The 17548-nt window shown below is 44.5% G+C and overlaps 1 protein-coding gene across 4 annotated transcripts in view; it reads left to right on the forward strand.

The window, feature by feature from the left end:
- The window catches only part of LOC148896643 (glutamate receptor ionotropic, kainate 2), a 251019-nt gene that overhangs the window by 81311 nt on the left and 152160 nt on the right, over positions 1–17548 (forward strand). For all 4 annotated transcript variants that reach the window (XM_088997801.1, XM_088997804.1, XM_088997803.1 and 1 more), the window contains 2 exons: positions 7547–7714; positions 8789–9046. In XM_088997801.1, coding sequence (XP_088853927.1) covers positions 7547–7714; positions 8789–9046 — 426 coding nt within the window. The remainder of the gene's footprint in view (positions 1–7546; positions 7715–8788; positions 9047–17548) is intronic.

Below are 17548 nucleotides of genomic sequence, written 5' to 3' on the forward strand. Positions count from 1 at the left end.
CTTTTAAGTCAATGTAGGGTTGAATAGTCTTGCCGGTTTGGTATTTATTGAGATCAGTTTGTGTTTTGTGAACATAGCTAAACTTTTCATTAGTCATATACAAACAATAACTGCAGTTAGATCAAATATAATAAAACAATAATAATACAACAAAGATAAGAACAATGTTAAGGTGCAAGAATTACTCTTGCCTGTATAATTTCAAAGTTATCGATGACATTCTTTTAAAAACTTGTTCACTGTGGAGAGCAAACATGGTAATTAATTTCCCAACAAGTGAGTGTTAGCAAGGTTGGTTGTTCATCTCTGTATGTCCTGCGGTTGTCTGGCAACCAGTTCAGGGTGTCCCCGGCCTACTGCCTGGAGACAGCTGGGGTCGGCCCGAGTGCTCTCCGCGACCTTTGTTAGGATAAAGTGGATCTGAAGATGCATGGATAGATGAGACTTAAGTCTTCAACATGGCCTAATTGGCTGAGAAAGTCGTTGCATCTCTTAAACGTTGGATCACACGTGCTGCCGCAAAGTGGATATTTCCAGAGAAAAAGTGGCTGCCTTTCCAGCAGCTCATGTATTTTGTTTTTCTACTTTCATTCCTTTCATCACTTTGCTGCTGTGAAATGTAATTTCTCCACTGCGAGACTAATAAAGGCAAATCCAATCCAATCCATCTGGACAGGAGGTGTGAGTTTGATTTCTGCCACCCAAGGCTCAGATAAACCCCAACCCCAACCCAACTGTGCAATGTTCATTGACATTTTCTGATGTGAGTAGTTCATGGAGGCGGTGGTTGAGGAAAGAGGGTCACATTTTGTGCATCTTTGACAAGATTGGGAGAAGAAATAAAGGGAAATTACTCATCATATTTAGAGCAATAATCTGTACTCATGGTACGTCAGATGAAAAAAAGCAAAGATGAATGAAGAGAGAGCGAAAATGCAGTCTAAAAAGGAAGATGAATAAATACAACAGCGGAGCTGCAAATCTCAAGTGGCTCACTTTGTAGAAGCATCTTCAATCTTTTCCCACTAAATCTCCATCAACTGCTACATACAGCTCCCTCCTGAAGTATACAGCCTTCTGCTGTTGATCTTGCATGAAAATGTACAAACTGTTCCGCGCAAACAGACCATTAAAAAATAATGCCACCGTTCTTCCAAACAATTACGCATTGTGCAAGATTTGAGCGGAATTAAAGAGCTACAATATAGTTATCTCTAAAACTGATCATAGACACCTGGAGGTGTAGGGGTTAGAGGAAGGGGGGGGGGGCAGGTGGACAAATCATTCTTCTACAGTGAAAACACACTAACTAATACAGTGGAAGATGTAAGTTAGACTGTCCAGACTTTGTGAACATTTTTTTAGCAAACTGAAGCAATATTTGTCAGACAGTGTTTCTTATTTAAGTGTAACATTCTATAAGTACCTGGATAGGGTTGGATCCCTCAAACGTAGAAAATGATAATAATATGGTTAAAAAGGGGAAATTAATAAACACAAGTCTTCTTCTTTTCCTTTCGGCTTTTCCCCTCAGGGGTCGCCACAGCGAAGCAATGTCCTCCATCTATCCCGGCTTTGTGCATCCTCTTCTCTCACACCAGCTACCTTTATGTCCTCTTTGACCATATCCATAAACCTCCTCTTCGGTCTTCCTCTCGGTCTCCTGCCTGGCAGTTCAAGACTCAGCATCCTTATCCCGATATAGTAACTCTCTCTCCTCTGGACATGTCCTAACCATCTCAGTCTGGCCTCTCTGACTGTCACGGTTTGCGAGGTGGTGATGGCGGGTTCGGATCCCAAAAAGCAGGCAGGAGTGAGTAGGAGGTTGTTTGACAAATTGTATTAAAATAAAGGTCAGCAGGAACAAAATGTAAAACATCAAAATCATCTGGACGGAAAAAATACAAAGTAGCAAAAGAAGACCAAAAGTAAAAGTCCGCCAAGGTTAAACAAACACATGCACAGCATGCAGCAAACAAGCAACAAACAATGAACCGAACACGGATGGTCGTGCCGGGTGTCCTTTTAAGTGACAGTGATTATAACGACCAGCACCTGCGAGGCTGCCGGCAGGGCTGACGTCGCTACCCGTTGGTCGGCGATCTGATCGGGACGACCAGCACCTGTGTAGGTGCAGCCGGGGCCGACAGCGCCACCCGTTGGTCGCCAACCAGATCATGACACTGACTTTCTCTCCAAAGCCTCTAAGATGAGTTGTCCCTCTAATGTGCTCATTCCTGATCCTATCCAACCTGGTCACTCCCAAAGAAAACGATAACATCTTCAGCTCTGCTACCTCCACTTCTGCTTGCTGTCTTTTCTTCAGTGGCACTGTCTCCAGTCCAAACATCATGGCTGGTCTGACCACGGTTTTATACACTGTTTCTTTCATCCGAACTGAAACCCTTCTATCACACATCACACCTGACATTTTTCTCCAGCCGCTCCAGCCTGCCTGGACACGCTTCTTCACCTCTTTTCCACACTCTCCATTGCTCTGGACAGTTGACCCCAAGTACTTAAAATCCTCCACCTTCTTTATCTCTTCCCCCTGTAGCATCACTCTTGCACTTGGATCCCTCTCATTCACACACATATATTCCGTCTTGCTGCGACTGATCTTCATTCCTCTCCTTTCCAGGGCATGTCTCCACATCTCTAGTTTCTCCACCACCTGTTCCCTGTTCTCGCTACAGATCACAATGTCATCTGCAAACATCATGGTCCAAGGAGATTCGTGTCTAACATTGTCTGTCAGCCTGTCCATCACCATAGCAAACAAGAAGGGGCTCATAGCTGACCCCTGGTGGAGTCCCACCTCCACCTTGAATTCCTCAGTCACACCGATAGCACACCTCACAACTGTCTTACAGTCATGATACATGTCTTGCACCGCTCTGACATACTTTTCCGTCACTCCAGACTTCCTCATGCAATGCCACAGCTCTTCTCTGGGCACCCTGTTGTCTCCAGATCTATAAAGACACAATGCAATTCCTTCTGACCTTCTCTGTACTTCTCTATCAGCATTCTTAAAGCAAACATTGCATCTGCCGTACTCTTTTTTGGAATGAAGCCATACTGCTGCTCACAAATGTTCACTTCTGCTCTTAGTCTAGCTTCAACTACTCTTTCTCAGAGTTTCATTGTATGGCCAATCAAATTTATTCCTCTGTAATTAGTACAACTCTGCATATCTCCTTTGTTCTTAAAAATGGGAACAAGTACACTTCATATCCATTCTTCAGGCATCTGTTCACCATCTAAGATCTTGTTGAATAACCCAGTCAGGAACACCACCGCCACCTCTCCAAGACACTTCCATACCTCGATTGGTGAATCATCAGGCCCAAGTGCATTTCCCCCCTTCATCCTCTTCAGCGCCCTCCTCACTTCATCCTTGCTAATGCTTGCTACGTCTTGGTCCACAAAGTCCCGTCTTCTACTCTTTGTTCCTTCTCATTTTCCTCATTCATCAATTCTTCAAAGTACTCTTTCCATCTTGCCATCACACTACTGGCACCTGTTAATACATTGCCATCTCTATCCTTAATCACCCGAACCTGCTGCAGGTCCTTACCATCTTTGCCTCTCTGTATTGCCAGCCTGTAAAGATCAGTCTCACCTTTCTTGCTGTCCAGCCGAGCATACAAGTCATCATCATTGTTTGGTCTTTGCCACCTGTACTTTAACCGTGTGTTGCATCTCCTTGTACTGCTGTCTACTCTCGTCCGTCCTCTCAGTGTCCCACTTCTTCTTAGCTAACCTCTTTCTCTGTATACACTCCTGCACCTCCCCATTCCACCACCGAGTCTCCTTATCTACCTTTCTTCCACTCGATACACCAAGTACTTTCCGACCTGTGTCTCTGATTATGTTCGCTGTAGTTTGCCAGTCATCTGGAAGGACCTCTTGCCCACCCAGTGCTTGTCTTACCTCCTTCCTAAATGTCATGCAACACTCTTCCTTTTTCAACTTCCACCATTTTGTCCTCACTTCAGCCTTTGGTTTCTTCATCTTCCTCACTGCCAGCGTCATCCTACACACCACCAACCTATGCTGTCTGGCTACACTCTCACCAACCACTACTTTGCAGTCACTGATTTCTTTTAGATGGCACCGTTGACACAAAATGTAGTCTACCTGTGTACTTCTGCCTCCACTCTTATAGGTCACCCTATGTTCCTGTCTCTTCTGAAAGAAAGTATTCACAATAGCCATTTGCATTCTCTTAGCAAAGTCAACCACAATCTGTCCTTCAGCGTTCCTCATCTGGAGTCCAAACCTGCCCATCACCTCCTCATCATCTTTGTTTCCTGCGCCAACATGTCCATTGAAGTCTCCATCAATTACAACCCTCTCACTTCTCGGGATGTTCTGTATGACTTCATCAAAGTCCAACCAAAATTTCTCCTTCTCCGCCAGCTCACATCCTACTTGTGGGGCATACCCACAAACAACATTGAACATCATGCCTTCAATTTCTAGCTTCAGACTCATCATTCTATCTGATACTCTTTTTACTTCTAAGACATTCCTAACAAACTCCTCTTTTAAGGTAACCCTAACTCCATTTCTCTTTCTGTCTTCACCATGATAGAACAACTTAAACCCTGACCCTAAGCTTCAAGTCTTGCTCCCTTTCCACCTGGTCTCCTGGACACACAGTATGTCTACCTTCCTTCTCTGCATCATGTCAACTAGCTCTCTACCTTTACCTGTCATTGTTCCTACATTCAAAGTTCCTACTGTTAGTTCTATACTCTTGCCGTTCCATTTCTCTCTTTTCCTCCGGGCACACCTCGCTCCTCTCCTTCTTCGACCAACAGTAGTCCATTTTCCACTGGCACCCTGAAGGTCAACAGTACCAATGGCAGCCGTTGTTAACCCGGGCCTCGACCGATCCGGTATGGGATTCATAGGTTTGATTCGCATATTTGTTTTGGCAACATTTTTTACGTCGGATGCCCTTCCTGAAACAACCCTCTGTATTTATCCGGGCTTGGGACCGGCACAATAAGACACTGGCTTGTGCCCCTTTGTGGCTACATTGGAAATTAATAAACACAAGTAAAGTGAAATTATGAGACTGGTCAATACATTGGAATAAAATGACAGAAGCAAAAATCTTGTGAGAAGGGTGGGGAAAATACAAATGGAAATGGTCTTGTCCTGAAAGGATAATAGAATCACTTTATATGTGAAGTATTATTGAGCCTCAACAGGTCTTGCAACTACTGTCAGCAGCCAGCGACTCCTTTTCTCCCGGTAGAAGTAGTGTGTAACCCCAGTCTCTACTGTAGCGCCTTAAAATGCGGTATGCCTTATATATGGAGAACTTTTTTAAACATGTCATTCATTAAAGGTGCGCCTTATAGTCCGGTGCACCTTATACATGGAAAAAAAATGGAAGGAAATGCCAGATCTGCTATGGTTGTGTGCTATGTTGCGAATTAGTCATTACTAGAAAATACACCTTTCACTTGTCCCATTCATATCACTCACTTCAAGGTGAGTGATATGAATGGGACTTATAATTCTACATTAATTACAGACTAATTATTCTACATTGTGATACATTTACTACAAAATGTCATGATAAAAAAGGAATGCGGATGCTGTCTGTTGATAGAGACACATACGTCGTCTTACCAGCCATTTACCTCCTGAGAGCTCAGCTCGATTAAAGACACTGTTTTTCATAGAAAAGCTTTTGTGTTTTGCATCAACATCAATGCCATTGTCAAAAACGTGACAACCAAACAGAAGAGCACTGGTCTTTAGAGTTGCATTTTATGAACGCTGGTGCGGATTATTACCACCATTACCACCAGCAAGGCAGCTCTGCTAAATTACAGCACTGCATCCCGTGTGTAATATTTGTTCTTGAGTATAGTTTAAACCAGGAAAATAACTGTGATAAATCCGTATACCATTATTCCTGAATCTTACCACAGTGGACAGCTTCCTTTGATCGGGAGAAGTCAAACCATGCGTCTCAAATGAGAGCAGATGAATTCAAAGGCAGCTTTCCTATTACAGTGCAAGCACTTTAGCTGATTCATTCCTCCAGACTCATTATGGGATGCAAAATAGACACCATCTCGCCTCCACCCCATGAGATGAATACAAATTAAAATAATTGAGATACAGTGTTGCTCGTCAGTGTTACCTTTATTTAAATGATGGCTTTATGCTGCCGAGTGCAAATTTAGGGAAGAAGAGAAGCCAATATTTGAAATCGGCATAGAACCAATCCTGCAGGTACTCGCAATAAATTGTTCGGATTAAATCTAGACTTGAAAATGGTCCTGCTGTGGAGGTTCAAAGGTGGTTGTTGAAGGGGAAAAAAACTGAGCTTCTGGTGACAGACATCAAGTCAGCAGGGCCAGGCCAAGGGTTAACCCAAACAAAACACTTCAATCCCTCACTGATGCTCTCTACAGCCCCCTGTGGTCTCCATTGATTGAATCACAGGTCAGTCAGAATACATTGATCTAAAAACCCAAGCACCCACTCCCCCTCCCAACTCTTCAGGCCTTATCTTTGTCAATTCATTTGCGGACTGGCAGGAGTATTCACTGGAGGGCGATTGTTGTGGGGGTCCATGTGTTAAACACACTTTTCCATTCCATTACAATGAAGCCAGTATTCAATTGGCTTTGTGAAAAACTATGATGACTATGTTTCAAAGAGAAGCCGGTTGCTCAGAGGCAGTCTCAGTCTTTCACATCCTGTGCAAATGGTGTCTAAGTTTCTATTTGAATGCATGTGTTTCTGTTTGTTTTAACATAAAAACACATTGACACAAATACGTCACTCAATATAAACATACTTTTTTTTAGATTACTACAGTAAATGTATTCATTTGAATCCATGTCATTTTGAGGAGAATTGATTAAATGACAAGGTGCACAGGTATGTGTCATTGTTTATTATTATAGAAGGCTTTGGTACCCCCTTTAAGGAGCTAAATGAATTGCCTGGAAACAGGGGAAGTCGGGGCTCCCTAGGCTGCTGCTCCGCAACACAACTCAGGAGAAGAGGGGTGTAAAGCCGCTGAACTGCTAGACACACATTCAAATGTAAACAAGTACTATTACGACAAAGGTAGCAGTTAATCAAAATAAAACGTTCCCAAGGATTGAAATGTGGCGGTCTAAAATGAGCACACACGACTGACTGACTGACTTTATTCCATGACTGCCAAACAGTGGATCTGAACAATTACAATTTTGGACTAAAACATTCACATTAATATGCCGCCCCCACTGTATGCCTGCTGGGTGAGAGTTATGACCCTAGTGTCCGCCACAACATCCCCTTTAATTCAATAGTTACTTTCCTCTTCCTTTCATAACTTTGCTGCTGTGAAATGTACATTTCTCCATTGTGAGACTAATAAAGGATAATCTAATCTTATACTGTACTAAATTGGGCGTGTTTCATCATGTATTACTCTACCTTGGTTAGTAACTTGGTGTTACCTGAATGTTGCATGTTGTCAATTTGATCTGAAGAAAAATATTGTTTTTGCATTTGACAGGTGGGATATTTGAGTCTGTTGAAAGTGGACCGTCGGGTGCTGAAGAACTGGCCTTTAAATTTGCATTAAACACAATCAACAGAAACCGAACTCTACTGCCAAACACCACTCTGACGTATGACATTCAAAGGATAAATATCTATGACAGCTTCGAGGCCTCCAGAAAAGGTTTGATATAATTTTGATTATAGAGCCTATATGTATGTATTTTTGCTTGTCTCTATGTGTGTGTATCGAGAGTATGTATGTATGTGTATGCAGAAGACACATTCACATGCCTAGGCAGTCTTTTGAACCTCACTTACATTTTAGACACATACAAATATAATAATAATAATAATAATAATAATAATAATAATAATAATAATAATAATAATAATAATAATAATGCATTTAATTTACAAGCACCTTTCAAAGCACATTGTCAAAGCTGAATGGCTGTACAGATTCCCCCTGATCCACACAAAATTAATTGACTTTATTTGTAATTCGTCACCTTGATTCACATTTGATTAAAACTATATTATCGGGTTGCAAACATTTAGTACCTGATGCCATTTTTGTTATAACAAAATAGCTGCCTGCTATTTGCATACTACAGTATATTGGCTGAATGTGGTAGCCAGAAGTTCACGCCACTCATTCAAAGTGTTGAAAGATATTTGAATGAAAGAGGTGTTATAATGAAATAAATATACGTTATGTGGGCAATTCTTATGATGTACGTATAATGGTTTTCAGGCTATTTAGTAGTCAAATAAATCAAACCAATACTACACAGGCACTATTATTTTGTGAGGATCAAGTGTGGGGTGGTCGAACGTCCGCCTGCCAGGGTTTCCACTCACAATCACCTGTGACAAGGTAAAAAAGAGATTACGTTTCATGCTCACATACACACTATTGGAGCACAGAATGACCCCGGAGTGAATCAGGTTGTGTTTGGTATAATGTGCTATGTTGAGAATCTGATGAATGACATAATTGATACATTGAGGATGACATTGCACCTGTTCTGAAATTTTGCATAAAATGGAAAATGATGAAATTTCATCCCATCCACGTGATTAAACCGGTCTAAATGGTACTTAAAAGACAGTTTTACTGTTCAGAATAGTCCAATAAATTTACATAAATGTCACAAAACAGCCTCGTGTCTCACGATATGCGCAGTGCTACAAGGTGCATCTAATTTTGCATAGGTCATTGTGCTTATTAATATATTTTTTTCCTATGCTGCAGCCTGTGACCAACTTTCACTTGGAGTGGCAGCTATATTTGGGCCCTCTCACAGTTCCTCAGCTAATGCTGTTCAGTCCATCTGTAATGCACTGGGGGTGCCTCACATCCAAACCAAGTGGAAGCATCAGGTTTCAGACAACAAAGACATTTTCTATGTCAGTCTCTATCCAGACTTCTCATCCTTGAGCAGAGCAATCCTGGACTTGGTCTACTTCTTCAAATGGAAAACAGTGACAGTTGTTTATGATGACAGCACTGGTGAGCTTTTATTTCTGATTTTTAGATGCTAAAAAAATGTTGCTCGTGCCTCATCAAGTGTTCATCTTCAGTCTTGTTCAATTTGAAGACAATGTCCAGTGTTTATGAACAAATATATGATTCCTCACCTCATCATTGAGTTTTGGTTCTAAAATGTTGGTCTCAGGCCTGTACGGCCTGTAAGGCAGATTTCCAATAATTGGCAGATGTGGTCCGGTTTAAGTTTGGTTCTTTCATGCAGAGAAACGTCCGCCAGCAGTCTCGTCCTTACCACTGAGACTGCTGCTGGGGTTGGGACAGATGTAAAGAGACAAGTCACATTGTAAGATGCCAATGTTTCCTCAGGTTCCAATATGAGGTCTTTGATACTCTCTACTAACCTTGTGACTGTGTGAGATACAAAAAGGAGAGGAGTACCAGTACCTTACATAGCAGGAGTTTCTGAAAAACTACAAAAAGTCCTTTGGCAACACAAAATTCCTACTTATTTCACCGATAAACACTTTAAGGCAAAAATTAGTACATCCAAAAGATAGGCTGCCAAATGCAAAACAAAGTAATGTAGTTTATTCAATACATTGTCTCATCTCATCTCATCTCATTTTCCGTACCGCTTATTCCTCATTAGGGTCGCGGGGGTTGCTGGAGCCTATCTCAGCTGTCTTCGGGCACGAGGCGGGGGACACCCTGAATTGGTTGCCAGCCAATCGCAGGGCACACAAAGACGTACAACAGTCACTCTCACACTCACACCTAGGGACAATTTGGAGTGGTCAATCTGCCTGCCATGCATGTTTTTGGAGTGTGGGAGGAAACCGGAGGACCCGGAGAAAACCCACGCGGGTCCGGGGAGAACATGCAAACTCCACACAGGGAGGCCGGACCAGGCGACCTCTGCACTGTGAAGCCGGTGTGCTAACCACTCGACTACCGGGCCGCCCTTCAATACATTGTAAGAATGATAATTGTAAAGAGCAGTACATTGGGGAAACTAAACAAATTCTCCAAAAATACTTTATCAACATCGATAATACTAGTGGGCCTCAATCGGCAGTACATATGCACCTAAAAGCTAGCAAGCACTCATTTGACGACAATGAGGTTAAAATCTTAGCGAAAGAACATAGATGGTTTGAAAGGTGAGTAAAAAAAAGTGATTTCCATAAGACAACTAAATCCTTCATTAAACTGGTTTGGTGGGGTGATGTTCAATTTGGATCGTTCATACAATAGCCTGCTAAGGCAACACAGGTTAGGCAACATTCGTAATGCTGGTGAGGGGATACCGGAGGGAGTGGGGCAATCAGGCCAGTCGTTAGTCAGGAATGTAGGAACAATCGGTGGGGCCGCAGGGAGTGGTCGTCTGCTCCCCCCAACCTGAGAGTAGGGACCTATCATAGCAGTGTCCGGTGCCGCTATGTCTGGACATTCGGGATATATATATATATATATATATATATATATACAGTAAAGTCTCGTTATATCGATATTCAAGGGAGTCCGCAAAAATATCGATATAACCGGGACTATCAATATATCCGACCCTGTTTGCATGTAATTTTCTCCGTGCGTGCATAGAAATAGTATCGATATAACCGGGACTATCGATATATATATATATATATATATATATATATATATATATATATATATATATATATATATATATATATATATATATATATATTTATATATATATATATATATAGGGCCGATACTACCAGTAATACTTTAGTTCGCTGAAGAAGCATCTTGGATAACAAGCAAAACGTCCAACACCTTCAAAAAAAGTACAGATGACGGCTGAAGAAACCTTTTCATCGATGGACCACTCCTGTACGACTGAGAGCTTACACAGACTATATTCAATTATTACATATTTGGGAATTAAAAAAGGAAATGCATAACACTGTGAAGCAGGGTCACAAGTAAGCCAATCAGGCTATGTACAGTAACATATGGCAGGGGTACAGTTGGATACCAGCCTGAGAGACAAGCTGCAAGACTGCCTTGAAATCTCTCCAACACAATTGAATATTGCCCTGCTCGGAGGCCGAAGATGTGATTATTTTATTTGTCTTGTTCTTTTTAAAAAGAAACTTCTACCTGGCTACAAATTAGGCTATTGCTGTTTTTATCTAGATCCTAAGGCCAAGGCATTCATCACATCAACAGTAAATATTGCACTTAAATATTGTATTTCAATGAAGTCACAGGTGAAGGGTAGTTGTGCATTAGTACATTACTGGAACAAAAACGTATGTTGCGTGCGAATGTTCATGATGCTGTCATATTTTTGCACATTTACCTATGATGTCTGTGATTTCTTAAAGCTGCATTAGAAGGCGTACCTAAAAGCTTTCTATTTTCTTAAAAGCTCACAGCGCACCTTAAAATCCGATGCGCCGGGTGTATGGCCTTTTACTTATTGGCAAAATGGCTCTTTGCTAGAGACATGCTTACAACACAGAGTTCAAACTTTAGGAAATCGGTTTCAAAGTTAAAATAAAGCAGGGCCAAGAGAGTTCAACGGTAACTAGTCAACATTATAAGTTTCTGTTGGTTCAGTGAATTGTGTTGCTGCTCTATTAAATATGTTTTACTAAAATTTGATCATTCTGTTGGTATTTCCTTTAACTTAGCTTCATCTAGTGGATGCATTGTAGAATGTATCTTATATTGTGGTGCGTCCAATGTTTGAAAAGAATGGCAAAATAGGCCATTCATCGAAGGTGTGTCTCATAATCTTTCTTTGCCCTGGATTTGAACATCTTTAGGAAGGGACTTAGAGAGTCTTTCAATTAATTTGCAAAGTGATATGCAGTATTACCGTCACTTGTAAATGGCCCAATTTGTGAGTTTTCATTGGCCCGGCCCATAATAGGCCAGTCGTTAGTCAGGAATGTAGGAACAAGCAGTGGGGCCACAGGGAGGGGTCCCCTGCCCCCCCACCTGAGAGTAGGGACCTATCATAGCTGTGTCCGGCGCCACCATGTCTGGACATTAGGGATATATAAATGATACTGCCGATCTGCCGATACGACCAGTCAGACTTTAGTTCGCTGACGAAGCCTCTTGGATAGGAGGCGAAACGTCCGAAACCTTAACTTTTGTACAGATGACGGCTGAAGAAACCTTCTCATCGATCTAGCCTGTGGTGGGCTCTTTTTCGGTCCCATTAAAGCAAAAGTATTCCACTCGATAACAAACCACATCTGCACTGAAAGGGGGTGTGGCGAACTAGTCCGCGAGCCATCGTGGGGCTGTTCAACCGTGTGGTTTGGTGTTCTTCCGCCGACCACTTGTCCGCCAGCCACCTTGGCGCTCCGTGTGGTTTGGTTCATTTGCCGAAAACTAGTTTTGATGCCAAAATTATATTCTCGCGAATTTAATGTTCGTAAGGCAAAACGTTCGGAAGCTAAAGTGTTCGTAAGCCGAGGTATCAATGTATTCTATTTGTATTTGTTTTTTCCAGTATCGAAATGCTTAATAGGCAAATTCAGTGCAACAGTCACACACTAAAACCTCACCCGTGTTGTTCTGAACAATGCCATCTTTTCAGGAATGGAATTTAAAGGTGGTCGAACAATCTCTGTATAAACTGTTTTTCTGCAAAGTGGGGAAGAAACAAACAAATCAATAACCACAATGGGACTTGTCTAATAGTTCAACATTGCAATTGCATAACGGAGATGGCAGCAGCATGTGTTTTAGCTCTGCTAGCCAGGCATGACATGTTTACAACTCCCGATAAAACTGCTGCTACAGCAGCTGTGACAAGAGAGAGTTTTGATGAGGCCATAAGGGAGCAGAGACTCTGAACCAAAACACTGGTGTTGAAAGATAATTTGTTCCATGCATACGCTATATCCATAACACTGACAGCCTTCTTGTATGAATTCATTGTTTTCATTTGAAGTAAAGACAGATTGACATACACCGTGCTGTTGGAGGTGGAAGACAAAAGGTGGTGCAAAACCGGCAGGATAGTGGCCCGCAATTACCAGAGTTGCTCGCCCATGTTCTAGATCGCAATCAGCGTTCCAAAAACATTTTTTTAAATAAATACTTGTAGACCCATCTATACATTGTCCATCCATTTTTTTGATATGCTTATCCTCACGAGGGTGGTGCATGGCGGGTGGCTGAGAAAGCATATCCCTGTAATCTTCGGGGAATAGGTAAGGCACAACGGTTGAGAGCAATCTCAGGGCGAACACACACGGACAACTATCTGCGGTAAAAGTCACACTTACAGACAATTTTGTATTGAATTAACCTATCATGCTTCTTTTTGTAATGGGGGGAGGAAACCAAAGTACCAAAAGAAAACTCATGCAGGCCCAAGGAGAACACACAAACTGCACACAGGGAGGACAGAGCTGAAATTGAACCCTGTACCTCCGCACTGTGAGATTGACGCACAAACCCCCATTGTTTTTCACAAAAATGACAAGAGGTCGGGTGCATTGTGAGTTGGGCAGCAGCCAAAGGCGGGGACCCTGGCGGTCCGATTCTCGACTGCAGAAGCTAGCTCTTGGGACGTGGAATGTCACCTCTCTTATAGGGAAGGAGCCTGAGCTGGTGCACGAGGTCGAAAAGTTCCGACTAGACATAGTTGGGCTTGCCTCCACACACAGCCTGGGTTCCGGTACCAGCCCTCTCGAAAGGGATTGGACTCTCTTCCACTCTGGAGTTGCCCATGGTGAGAGGCGTAGAGCAGGTGTCGGCATACTTATTGCCCCCTGACTCGCCGCCTGTACGTTGGTATTCACCCCGGTAGACGAAAGGGTTGCTTCCCTCCGCCTTCGGGTGGGGGGACGGGTTCTGACTGTTGACTGTGCATATGCACCAAACAGCAGTTCAGTGTACCCATCCTTTTTGGAGACCTTAGGGGGTGTGCTGGAGAGCGCTCCCCCTGGGGACTCCCTTGTTCTGCTGGGCGATTTCAATGCTCATGTGGGCAATGACAGTGTGACCTGGAGGGGCGTGATTGGGAGGAACGCCCCCCCCCCCCCCCCCCGATCAGAACAGGAGTGGTGTTTTGTTATTGGACTTCTGTGCTCGACACGGATTGTCTATAACAAACACTTTATTCAAACATAACGGTGTCCATATGTGCACGTGGCACCAGGACACCCTTGGTCGCAGTTCGCTGATTGACTTCATAGTTGTATCATCGGATTTGCGGCCTCATGTTTTGGACACTCGAGTGAAGAGAGGGGCGGAGCTGTCAACTTATCACCACCTGGTGGTGAGTAGGCTCCGTTGGTGGGGGAAGATGCCAGTCCGACCTGGAAGACCCAAACGTGTTGTGAGGGTTTGTTGGGAACGTCTGGCTGAATCCCCTGTCAGAAGGAGTTTCAACTCCCACCTCCGGCAGAACTATACTCATGTCCCGGGGGAGGTGGGGACATTGAGTCCGAATGGACCATGTTCCGTACCTCCCTTGCTGAGGCAGCAAATCAGAGTTGTGGCCGTAAGGTGGTTGGTGCCTGTCGTGGCGGCAACCCCCGTACTCGCTGGTGGACACCAGTAGTAAGGGATGCTGTAAAGCTGAAGAAGGAGTCCGACCGGGCCTATATAGCCTGTGGGACTCCTGAGACAGCCGACAGTTATCGATTAGCCAAGCGGAATGCAGCCTCGGTGGTCGCCGAGGCAAAAACACGGGCATGGGAAGAGTTCGGCGAGGTCATGGAAGCCGACTTCCGGACCGCTTTGAGGAAATTCTGGTCCACCATCCGGCGTCTCAGAAGGGGAAAGCAGTGCATCACTAACACTGTGTACAGTGTGAGAGTGGGGCGCTGCTGACCTCGACTCGAGACGTCGTGAACCGGTGGGCAGAGTACTTCGAAGACCTCTTCAACTCCACTAACACGCCTTCGTTGGAGGAAGCCGTGTCTGGGGACTCCGAGGTGGGCTCTCCAATCCTTGTGACTGAAGTAAAAAAGCTCCTCGGTTGCAAGGCCCCGGGGGTGGATGAGATCCGACCGGAGTTCCTAAAGGCTCTGGATGTTGTGGGGCTGTCCTGGCTGACACGCCTCTGCAACATTGCGTGGTCATCGGGGAGAGTGCCTCTGGATTGGCAGACCGGGGTGGTGGTCCCCCTTTTTAAAAAGGGGGACCGGAGGGTGTGTTCCAACTACAGAGGGATCAAACTCCTCAGCCTCCCTGGAAAGGTCTATTCAGGGGTCCTAGAGGGGCGGGTCCATCGGAAAGTCGAGCCTCAGATTGAGGAGGAACAGTGTGGTTTTCGTCCCGGCCGCGGAACAGTGGACCAGCTCTACACCCTTAGCAGGGTCCTCGAGGGTGCATGGGAATTCGCCCAACCAGTCTATATGTGCTTTGTGGACTTGGAGAAAGCGTTTGACCGTGTCGCTCGTGGAGTTCTGTGGGGGGTGCTTCGGGAATATGGGGTACAGGAGCGCTTGATACAGGCCGTTCGGTCCCTATACGACCGATGTCAGAGTCTGGTTCGCATTGCCGGCAATAAGTCGGAATCGTTTCCAGTGAGGGTTGGGCTCCGCCAAGACTGCCGTTTGTCACCGATTCTGTTCATAACCTTTATGGACAGGATTTCTAGGCACAGCCGAAGCGTTGAAGGTTTCCGTTTTGGTGGCCTCAGTATAGCATCTCTGCTTTTTGCAGATGATGTTGTACTGTTGGGGCCTTCAAATGGAGCTCTCCAACTCTCGCTTGAGCGTTTCACAGCCGAATGTGAATCGGTTGGGATGAGAATCAGCACCTCCAAATCTGAGACAATGGTTTTCAGTCGGAAAAGGGTGGAGTGCCCTCTCCGGGTCGGGGAGGAGATTTTGCCTCAAGTGGAGGACTTTAAGTATCTGGGTGTCTTGTTCACGAATGAGGGTGTAAGGGAGCGAGAGGTCGACAGGCGGATCGGTTCGGTGTCTGCTGTGATGCGGACTTTGTACCGATCTGTCGTGGTGAAGAAGGAGCTGAGCCACAAAGCAAAGCTCTCAATCTACCGGTCGATCTACGTCAACCCTCATTTATGGTCACGAGCTATGGGTTGTGTCCGAAAGAACGAGATCCCGAATGCAAGCGGCCGAAATGAGCTTTCTCCGTCGGGTGTCCGGGCTCTCCCTTAGAGATAAGGTGAGAAGCTCGGTCATCCGGGAGGGAGCCCCTTCTCCTCCACATCGAGAGGAGCCAGATGAGGTGGCTCGGGCATCTGATTAGGATGCCCCCGGGACGCCTCCCTCGTGAGGTGTTCCGAGCATGCCCCACTGGCAGGAGACCCCGGGGAAGACCCAGAACACACTGGAGAGACTATGTCTCCCAGCTGGAATGGAAACGCCTCGGGATCTGCCAGGACGAGCTAGAAGAAGTGGCTGGGGAGAGGGAAGTCTGGGCTTCCCTACTGAAGCTGCTGCCCCCGCGACCCGACCCCGGATAAGCGGCAGAAGATGGATGGATGGATGGATGGATGGATTGACAAGAGGTGAATTTGTGTGAATTTGAAAGAGTACATAGTTTGACCTGATTCCAATATACAGTGGGGCCTCGGTTTACGAACACCTTGCCTTACGAACTTTTCGGTTTACGAACGTTCATTTTCTGAAAATTAAACCTTGGATTAAGCACTACTTTTCGCGATACGCACCCCCCACCACCAATGACACCGAACTTGTCACGTGCGAGTTGACAGCTGGGGCGGGGTCGCCGCTCCCGTCCTCCGCCAGCTGCTGTCAATCCCCTGATCACTGATACTGCGACATTTCAACGAGTCGCTGTCACCTCACCAGTGACATGATTACGACACCTCGTGCCTCGCCAGTGTCTTGGACTTGCCAGCACAAGAGTTTGCTTCGCCTGAGGTGATTGTTAGCCGCAATCGCGTAAGTTTGTTGCTTTCCGGGATCGCGCCACCTCCACGTGCCATTTTATTTTGCCTAGCTTGATAGGCTAGACGGATCGCCCCCGGCTGCCTTCTTTTGTCGTGTTATTCCGGGTACGTGGAATGATCAGACTCATGCCTTTTGTTGTAATAAAATCTCTGCCACCTGCTTAGGGATCCAACAGCTTTTATTAACGTTCCGATGAGTCAGTTATACCTGTCACGCTCGGAACATGACAGTATTATTGTGTTCAGCTGATAGAAAAGGCTTGGCATGATGTTACCCTTCGATCCTTGAAAGCAGCATGGATGAATCTGTAATGTGCAGGCTTTTAATGAACAATTCCATCCAGAAAAGACTGTGGCTATGAGAATCATCAACATGATCAATGATAATGTGATGCCTCAGTTTCGTAAGACCTTACAAGTGTCAATTAAGAGCCATCAATGACCATCACAAATGTAAATAAAATGATGTTATTATACGGTGCAGTGTATTTTATTCATTACAATACAATAGCACATTTATTTTGCATAGAATAAGGTATGTTGTGAGTAGACTTAAGGCTTATTTAGTTGAAAATTACATTTTATGGAGACATGGGAACGGATTATTCTCATTTTAATGGTTTCCTATGGGAAAT

This window comes from Hippocampus bargibanti, linkage group LG06 (assembly GCF_051943395.1).
Source record: "Hippocampus bargibanti isolate YZ-2025 linkage group LG06, ASM5194339v1, whole genome shotgun sequence".
Classification (NCBI taxonomy): Eukaryota; Metazoa; Chordata; class Actinopteri; order Syngnathiformes; family Syngnathidae; genus Hippocampus; species Hippocampus bargibanti.